The sequence below is a fragment of the Morus notabilis genome, unplaced genomic scaffold, assembly GCF_000414095.1.
Source record: "Morus notabilis unplaced genomic scaffold, ASM41409v2 Scaffold485, whole genome shotgun sequence".
NCBI classification, from domain to species: Eukaryota; Viridiplantae; Streptophyta; class Magnoliopsida; order Rosales; family Moraceae; genus Morus; species Morus notabilis.
In genome coordinates, this window is record NW_010364290.1 from 887,918 (window position 1) to 897,532 (window position 9,615).

General features: G+C 36.0%; 1 protein-coding gene across 2 annotated transcripts; it reads right to left on the reverse strand.

The window, feature by feature from the left end:
- Positions 1–1,975: 1,975 nt before the first annotated feature.
- Positions 1,976–5,871, reverse strand: LOC21412002 (protein DETOXIFICATION 12). Of its 2 annotated transcripts, none has more exons than XM_024170849.1 (7): positions 5,512–5,871; positions 3,329–3,873; positions 3,135–3,221; positions 2,983–3,039; positions 2,598–2,695; positions 2,291–2,496; positions 1,976–2,133 (listed from the first exon to the last, which is right to left on the reverse strand). In XM_024170849.1, the coding sequence occupies exons 1-7, from the start codon at positions 5,821–5,823 to the stop codon at positions 2,056–2,058; spliced, it is 1,383 nt and encodes a 460-aa protein (XP_024026617.1). In that variant the 5' UTR covers positions 5,824–5,871; the 3' UTR covers positions 1,976–2,055. The 2 variants fall into 2 exon arrangements, with proteins under 2 accessions (XP_024026617.1, XP_024026616.1); XM_024170848.1 differs by having other exon boundaries at positions 2,598–2,836.
- Between the last annotated feature and the right edge of the window lie 3,744 nt (positions 5,872–9,615).

A 9,615-nucleotide genomic window follows, 5' to 3' on the forward strand; every position in this document is an offset into this window, starting at 1 on the left:
GAGTCGGTGAGTCGTTCTGGGCCACCAGCCGTGGTCACCGCCGCCGCCTTGCCGGAAAACGAGCCGCCGCCGCCGTGAGAAAAGTGGGAGGATGGTTCCGGCGATCTAGTCGTTGGATCATTGTGATCTTGGTGTCAAAATGCTCAGAATCTCATGGGTAATGAAAGCCCCCAATCAATTTTGAAGATCCATGGCTGAAAAACAAAGATTCAAGGTTTGAAATTCGGCCGGAATTGAGGATCTCGATCCGAGTAGTTAGAGGCCGAATTTGGTAAAATTGACATCGCCATTGGATTCAGAACCATCGATTTAGGGGGGTTAGGACTCAAGTCCGCCGCGAGATTCTTCTCCGGAAAGATCCGCCGCCGTACCGCCGCCGCCGCCGCTGGTGGCCGGATTCCGGCGAAGCTTTGTTTCGCAGCTTCTCGACTTTCGGTTGACGATCCGTTTTGAGGTAGGGGTCCTATTACTTAATTTTTGTGGAGTTTTATTTAATTTAATTTATTTTGTTAAATTTGAGAAGATTTAAATTATATTACTGTTGCACGATATGACTTGAAACAGAACCATTAGGGGCCCGTCCTGTAATGTACAGCGTGGCCAAGAGATTTTAAAATAATTTTGGAAATTGACACAAAAGCATGGTTAGGAGAATGTAAACCGGACACGATGGTGAGATAGTGTGCTAACAGTAGGTGTGGCCGTTCACCATCCCTGGGTGTGAACCCGAAAAGGTAAAAGAGGGAGAGGTGATGACGCTCTCTGGGGTTGAGAATCCCCAAGGTTATTGTACAGTGGTTACGTCCTGGTGAGGTCCGGAACGACAGTTCACCCTCACCTGTGGTTCGAGAACTGATCTGGTAAGGACATCGAGTTAGAGTTCCCTGCCATCAGTCTCTCTAAGTCACCGCGCCCTTCGGGGGTTTATCGTCCCGAGTGTACGGACTAGATTATCTCACTGACACAGGTTTTCATAATTTATTGTGCATAAAAAGTAGAAATTACTAACCATGCAGGTTTAATTTGAGAAAGGTAAATAAAACTAATAGTAAGTAATAGTTCTCCTACTGAGCATTTCGTGCTCACCCCCTTTGTCCTCATTCATTTCCAGGGGGTGTACAGTGCAACCTTTCGGACGAGGAGTAGTCACCGATCAGCGTGCCCCTCGTAGAGGATCTACAATTTTCAGTTTTCTTCCTTAAATTTGTGTAAGACCTTGATTGGATTACTTTGGACAGAATTGTAACTGATGATGATGATCGTACTGTTAAATATTTTATTGGTGCTACATTATATTGTGGATCTAAGTTTTAACGTAACGATGAATTATGGGTTTTAATTGAGAGTTTGTTTTAAAGGCCCATGGACAGACATTGTTTTTATTTCAGGAGTTTTATTTTATTTTATTTCTATTTGCGCACCGTTACCGCACTTTTATTACATAACCCCCACTTAGGGGCGTCACAATAATAATCATAATAGCAATCATAATAATAATCTTTTCACCAAGAATAAGAGAGATGAAAGGGGAAAAAAAAAGTCTCAAAACCAAATACAATCTCTTTGGGCAAAAAAAAAAAAACAAAAAAAAAAAGGAATAGAGACGATCTTGATACCACTCAATACCAACCTTTGATCCTCTCAAAAAGAGGAGATTTTCTGAAGAAGAAAGGGCATTCTTGAGTGTATTTGTTCGACAAAATCAAAATGCCACATCTCAAATGAATAGGGTAGCATCTGAAAAAGATTTTGTATTTAGCACTCATTAATATTAAAACACGGGACATCAGCGTCATAAGGAGGCAGGAAAAAAGACAACGATCATGTGAAAAATGATGAACACCTGAAAACCACAATCGGTGCAACACAAATGACAGCATGAATAGAAACGGCAAAAACATTGAAAAAAGGACAATGAAAAAGATTACTTTGCCAATTTCACTTTATTGGATATTTATTTTGACAAACTTCCCCATCACAAATTAGTGCTAGTAGTTGAAGCAAAATTTTTCCAGTTGCAACCGTATACAAGAAAAATTTGTTCATCATACAGTTCTATTCTAGCTCTTCTCGATCCTCCAATCCATTTCGGACAGATCTATACTCAAATATCCTCTCTCTAGCCTTACTTGCCTGAAACATCAACACAGAAAATGCAATAAGTTTATAAAATTATGCTAAGTAATTCTAGCGCTATTTGGATTGGAAGGCTCAATTAAGATTTAGAACAGAATTTGTTTATGGAATTCGAGATTGACAGAGAGGTGACGAATTGAGATAGAGGGTAGACCTGCTTTTCCCAGTTTGTACAACTAGTAACAAGACACAACAGAAAAACTTGCACAAAAGCACCAAATTGTATGCCAATCCAGAGGCCTTTTCCTCTGAGCTTAAACCAGAAACCCAATGTTGCAGCTATTGGAATTCCACAAAGATAATATGCCCCAAGGTTTATGAAAGCCCCTATATGCTGCCACCCACATCCTCTAGCAACACCTGAATTAAATTTTTATTTAAAAAATCAATAAAAACAAAAATAAAAAAATGAAAAATTATATTTTATTAACAGAAAAGAGATGGACAAGTCATGTACTGACCTGAAAGGACCCCTTGTAAGCTGTCTAGTATAACAGATATACAAATTAGAGGAGCCATTTCTGTGACATAATCCACAACTTCCTTCTCATTGCTGAAACTGTAACCGAAAACACGGCGGCCGACAAAGAGTGATATGCTTATAATACTTGTCTCTATGATTGTCAGAAACATTAAGGCAAAGGTAACAATACGAGCAGCTTGTGCATTTCCAGCTCCTAGTTCATTTGAGACTCTGGTGCTGTTGGGAATCGACATGGAGCCACATTGATGTACATAGATGTTTGTGCAATAAGTTTGAATATTTTAATTGTATGTATCAATATTTATACATGTATTTCTTATGGCGTATTTACTGTATTTCCAGGGAAAAGGAGAAGAGCATACCTTCCTGCAGCACCTAGCCCATATGGTATTGTATACAATGTTGAAATGGTATTTAGGCTGTCATATGCAAACAAATGGGAAGATGACATTTCAATGAAAGGAATATTTTTGTGTGAAAGAGATAAAATAAAAATTAGCAGCAGAAAACTCACCACACAGAGAGAACTGAGGTTTCGAGCTGTGGATTTGGTAAGAGCCCAGACATCAAAATAAGCAGCTCAAATGACCACCACTCAAGGCTATGATAGACTCACCAATAAAATAATACAAAAATGAGAAGGAGAAAAGGATAAGAAGAATATATTAAATATAGAATGGTTCAGAAATGAAGTTAGAAATAAGTTACCATATCATTACTGTCGAAGGGATGGCAAAGAGAAAGAATTCTCGGATGCCTTGGAAAAGCTCCATAGAAATCGGAACCCGAGTTTTTGCACAAGAAGGACAAAATCTCATGTATAATACAAGTAAAATCACATTCAACCAATAGGAAATACTTATTGCCATTGCACCTCCAAGGTTCCCCAGGCCAGACTTGAAAATCAAAACCCAACTTAGAGGAATGTGGAAACAAAGGGTCACACAAGAGCTTATGAACATAGGAAGTATCAAGCTTTGGGTTTGAAAGTATCTAATAAGTGGTTGAAGAGTTGCATAAGCAAAAAGAGAAGGAACAAGCCAAATTGTGAATCTGCCAGCTTCATGAGAAATAAGAGGGTCTTGACCAATCAAAACAAGTAACTTTCCCATGTAGATCCAAATTAAAGATATAGGAAGGCAAACCAAGAACAAAGAAAATATAGCAGTGTAAGTTTGAAGTCCAAGTTTTTGATATTGCTCAGCTCCATATGCTTGCCCACATATAGTTTCCAGTGCACCTGCCATTCCTAACTGTTTAGAAACAGAAACATCACAGAACCTAGTCAGTCACTGGTGATTTCAGTCATATGATTTGTGTTAAGAATTAAATGTCCTAATGTTATACCACCATCAGCAATAAAAACGGAGAAAAAAATGCAAAAATAAGACCATACAAGATTTATGGTGATTCATTCTCAATGTAAGAGCTACGTCTATTTTTAGCTGCTATAGAAATGTGATGAAGAAGTTTATAAGATAAATTCATACACCTCTCAACTCTCCATATTTTCTTTAACCTCTCATTAACCCCAAATAGGTGCCCCTTTTATAAAGATGACTAAGACAACCGAATTTACAAATGTGAAATCCCTAGAGTTTGATCTAGACATTGTCTCTGTGTAAGACAATAATTATCAAGGCAATAATTAGGATCTAGAGCTTAACGATTTGCATCTTAAATAAAATCAACTTGATAAAACTTAACTAGACAATGTTATTAGAGTGCAAGTGGTCCATGAACAACAAGAAAGCCACATTGCTTCATATGTCAAGTAACATATACATGGAATTCAGCGAAAAAAATAAGGACATTAACATTTATATGGACATTAAAATTTCACTGCTCATTAGAACTTTAATTTTCTTTTTATATTCAAATAACATTAGCTACACATGGACATTAAAAGCCATAATCCATCACCGACATCATTGTACGTGTACGTGTGTACATTTAGAAAAATATTGTATAGCCCCATGGAATTATATCTCCACCCTCTCAAAAAAAGTGGGCTCCATTTGTGGGATTCATATGAGACTCACATATAAGAGCTACTCTTTATGAAAGGTGGGGATTTAGTCCTATAGGGACAAATAAGATTGCTAGTACATTTAAAGTCTAAGTTCAAGCATGCAAATTCATTCAAAAGATGAAAATTGTTAACACATCGATATCTCTCACGAGCAAAACGACTGTGGTGGATGAGTTATACTCCTCTTTTCCACATCATGTGTAAAAAGTACCGAAAAGAGCAATGCTATAAGACACTGATAGTGCTTGTCACTACTCGCTAATAAAATGTGAGTCCCACATCGTGAGACTTACATGTGGGGCACCAGTAGTGTCTCTGAGCATTTTTTACCGCAAAAAGTCTCCGTCAAATATAATAAAAAAATAATGTAATAAATGAAGGAAAAACAATGAACAAAAAAGAGCACCTCTTGTCACAAGAAAGCAAGATTAAAAATTTTCACAAAAGTCTCATAAACAAACAGCAAGAGGGAGATTAGTTTTACTTTTAACCCTTTCTATTAGAATTTACGTTGAAAGCAACAAAAAAAAAATGACACATTATCCCATTTAATCTCCTTTTTATCTTTTGCTTTTAATGAAAATAATAAAAAGCATTAAATTGGACTAGTTAGAATTTAAAAGGTAAAATGAGAGTTAAAAAAAAAAAAAAAAACGTCACAAGAAAACAAGACTCTTTGACACATTTTAATCGAAGATTCATAAAATAACTCTTTTTTTGTGGAAAAGCCTTTAGACTCGTGACAAAATAAAATATTTTCAGATCATGTGAAGTTCAGAAAGAAAACAGAAATAATAATATTTGCAGACATACAAAAGACAAAATTAAGAAGGTAAAGAAAGAAAGCATTAGAACTAACAAGAAGACTGAAGCCGGTGACCCCAGAGAGAGAAATGCCTAAGGCTGTGCTAGAGAGAGAAAGCTCGCCAAGGTGACCAACCATCATGACGGAAATGACCTGCAACAAATACTGCGACAAAATCACAGCCACAAGTGGTGCTCCTATGAATCCCAATCTCTTCACTTCTTGTAACAAAACACTCCATGTCAAAGCAGTACTTGTACTAGAACTAGTTGAGCCAATTTCTTCTTCTTCTTCTTCTTCTTTTGGCAATAATAGTAAACTCTCTTCTATGCTTCTTTTATGTCTGTCTCCTCCTACTTCTTCCATTGGAATTGCTCACTACCCTATTTTGATGTTTTTGGGATATTGACTAGACTTTTTGAGAGAGAAATAGAGAGTAAGAGTCCTTGTTTCGGATGTTATATATATATATATATATATATATATATGCGTGTGTGTGTATATTTGTCCGTTGTCCGTTGTCCTTGTAATATACAAACAAAATAGGGATAAGTATAAAATATCCTGAACCAAGATATAAAGAAGTATGATTTTAGCAGAGCCACAGGTATAAACTAAGACAAGATTTTGGACTAACGTGATAGATGAAATGAACTAAATTAAAGTTAAACTTAAGATTTATAGTTGTTTAAAATATAATCTCATGGATCTAATAAATAACAAAGTTATATTTTTTTTTTCTTTAAATGATTGGAATTTAATCTAATGAACTTTCAGATTGGACATATAATTTTTGTTAATAAAGACCATAATAAAAAGTTTAATCAAGTGATACTGCTTTTTTGTTGTTGTTGTTGTTATTGTTGATAAGAAGATATAAATAAATAAATAAGAGAATTTATATGAATAAAAAATAAATAATGTTTTCACTAGGCTCCAGTTTCCTCCAACCACTCAAGTGCATCATAGGCTACGGCAAAGAGGTTAATTGGAAGATCATGGTTTTATATTTTTCGTTTATTTTCCTTTTCTTTTTTTTTTTAATAACATACGTTAGTTTATCAATTTATCCTAAAAATTTAAGTTTAAAAGTGAGTTAACAATAATTTTAAGAAAATAGTAGAAAATAGGCCAATATAAAAACCTTAAGAAAGTATATAGGCCAATTTTTAGTTATAGAAATTAATAGGTCATAACTTGTCAAGTTATGGTTCATAACCAGATAAGTTATGAACAAACTTGTCAAGTTATGGTTCATAGCCAGACAAGTTATGGACAAAAACCGCGAATAACTTGTCAAGTTATGGTTCATAACCAGACAAACTATGGACGAAAACAGTAATTTGGCCTATTTATTAACTTATGTAAACTATTGGCCTATTAATTTTAATTCATCTCAAGTCTTGGCCTATTTCTCTCTTTCTCTTATAATTTTATACTTTAATACTCTCCCTCACGTGTGGGCTAGACAATAGGCAATCGTGTGGGTAAATTAATTAGAAAGCCCAACATGTGAATATTTAAACCCGAGATATATTAAAGACCCAACACATGATGATAATTTTAAATGAAAATAAAGAGTACAATTACGGAAGTTTAAATTTAAAATCTTCCACTCTAATACCATATTAATTTACCAATTAGAATAGATCGGTAAACTAACAACATATACGTCCAAAGGCTTTGGAATCAGACTATTTGCGTTATTTTCACTCTTCGATTAAAAGAAAAAGTTTATTTTGCTGAAGTCAGACGACCAGAATGCTTATTTTCCTTTGAAGTCACATTCCACGAAAGAGGTTTTTCTTCATTCACAATGATAAAATATCCTTATGTTCTACAGGTCTTTTTTTTTTTTCGTGTTTTGCTAGAAACTATGGACATTGTCATGTTGGACTATTGACTCTATTTGCCCATCTCTCAGTTTCTTTTACAAAACATCTCTTTCTTTTACCAGTTCAGAGCTTAAATGACCGAAAAAAAAAAAAAGGACAGATCAACCACCATAACTAAGAATATTAGCAAATCCGCAGAATCCGACCAGTCCAACTTCCTCACTTAAGGTACTGGAAATTTATCCAAGAAGCTCATTTGAATTGTTTGATCTAAGTAATTAATATAACTTCAGTCTTGCTTATTCACTTCAAAAAAAAAGAAAAAAGAAAAAAAGGTTTATATGATTGTCTATAGCATATGAATGATCCTTACACTTCTAATCAATGAACAAGTTCTGGCAGAAAAAGAAAAAGTGGAATTATATAGTGAGCCATTAGATTCAATGGAGTTTGCCATTCATAAATGACTGTTGTTCATCTCTAAATTATAGGTCATTGGCAAGACATATTTTTCAAATAATGCTATTTATCGTGCGCTCCTGCAACAGGGACTCACTCCATCATGAGTAATTGTGTTGGGCACCACTCATGTCCTTTATCTTTATTTCATATCTTATGATTATAAGTGTACCCTTATTGCTTTTTTTTTTTTTTAATGTCCTGTATTCTTAAAGATACATCACAAGTAGAATAGAAGTTGTCTTACTGGGATTGGAAGTAGAGTAAAATTTGGGTCCAGAATCTGCATATGGTGAAAACAATATAAACAGCCATGTAGTCTGTTCGGAAGTATGCCAACAAGGTTGTAGTTGCGGATTAAATGTTATCGGCAAAGCAAAACGACAACTGAGACTAGCGTGGTTATCATTCTACAGAATAGCATACAATTGATGTTAGAGAGAATGTAATATATCTCTCAATTTCGATATCACAAAGTTGACCTAAAACACATTTGGGAAGAACAGAAGCGCACAAGCGCGCGCTGCAGTGCGCAGGAGCGTGTAAGTGCGTGCGCTGTAGCGCACGGACGCACTGCAGCGCGCCTCTTGGGCGCTGCAGCCTGCGCAAAACATACCTCTCGGGTCTGTTTTACAAAGCAAGAGCGCTGCAGCGCACAGCAGCATGCGCTGCAGTGCATGGACGCGCTGCAGCGCGCACAAAACAGACCTCTCGGGTCTGTTTTGCGTAGCCCGAGCGCTGCAGCGTGAATGTCATCCGCTGCAGCGCATGTTACTAACGGAAAACGTGTTTTCGTGTGTTTTAGTGATCTGAAAAGGTCTCAAACCATTGCATCTATTTGTGATATGCTTTCTCATATATCTGAGCACTTATTAACAATAGAAATAACTATTAATATAAGTGCATCAGCATATAAAAGATAACCTTCAAATTGAAGAGGTATCTTTATGTGAAAGGTTGTAACACTTAAAGAGGATGGAAGCATCCATGTCTTTATTTGATGGACTTCAGAAAGTACAGATTATTATTGTTCTGGAACTCAATATTTTTGCTGGATATTGTGTTCAAGGGTTTGTTGTATCTTGGGGGTAATTTGCCATTTAAAACTCATTAGCAAACTTTGAAAAGTGAGGACAAATAAAATCTTAAAGGAAAGTATTCCTATACGCCTCAAACCCTCTTTCTGCTTTCTCTATTCTTTTCATCCTCCCAATTCCGAATATACCCAACAATCTTTAAGGTTTTATTTTGCTACAATGGAGGTTGAAAAGAACATGACGTCTTTTCTCAATCCTAATGTTCAACTTCATCGTTTTGATGGTATCAACTTCACCCGCTGGAAAGGAAAGTTGTTCTTCCTTCTCACCGTGCTTAAGATCGCCTACGTACTTGATCCGAAATTGGAGCCTCTTCCTAAACCAAAGGAGGATGATTCCGAAGAATTGAAGACCGCAAGAAAGAAGCGAGGAGATGATGAAATCATGTGCCGGGGTCTTATTCTCAATACTCTCTCCGATAGGTTCTACGATCTTTACAACTCGATGGAGTCTCCGGTGAAGATTTAGAACGCTTTCGAATACAAATACAAAACTGAGAAGGAAGGTACGGACAAATTTCTCATCTTGAAATTTCTAGAATTTGTCATGGTTGATACCAAGTCCGTTCTAGATCAAATACATGAATTGCAAGTCATTATTACTAAGTTTCGTGAATTGAAGGTTGAGATTTCTGAATCATTCCAAGTGGGGGTAATTATTGCTAAATTGCCTCAAAGTTGGAATGGTTATAGAAAGAAACTCCTTCATAGGAGAGATGACATAACTCTGAAGGAATTACAAAAACACTTGAGAATCGAAGAAGAGAC

Coding starts and splice junctions, on each gene's coding strand:
- LOC21412002 (XM_024170848.1), bottom strand. CDS start 5,823: ATGGAAGAAGTAGGAGGAGACAGACATAAAAGAAGCATAGAAGAGAGT. Junction 3,874..5,511: donor TCACCGGCTTCAGTCTTCTT/GTTAGTTCTAAT, acceptor GTTTCTAAACAG/TTAGGAATGGCAGGTGCACT. Junction 2,497..2,597: donor CTTACAAGGGGTCCTTTCAG/GTCAGTACATGA, acceptor AATTTAATTCAG/GTGTTGCTAGAGGATGTGGG.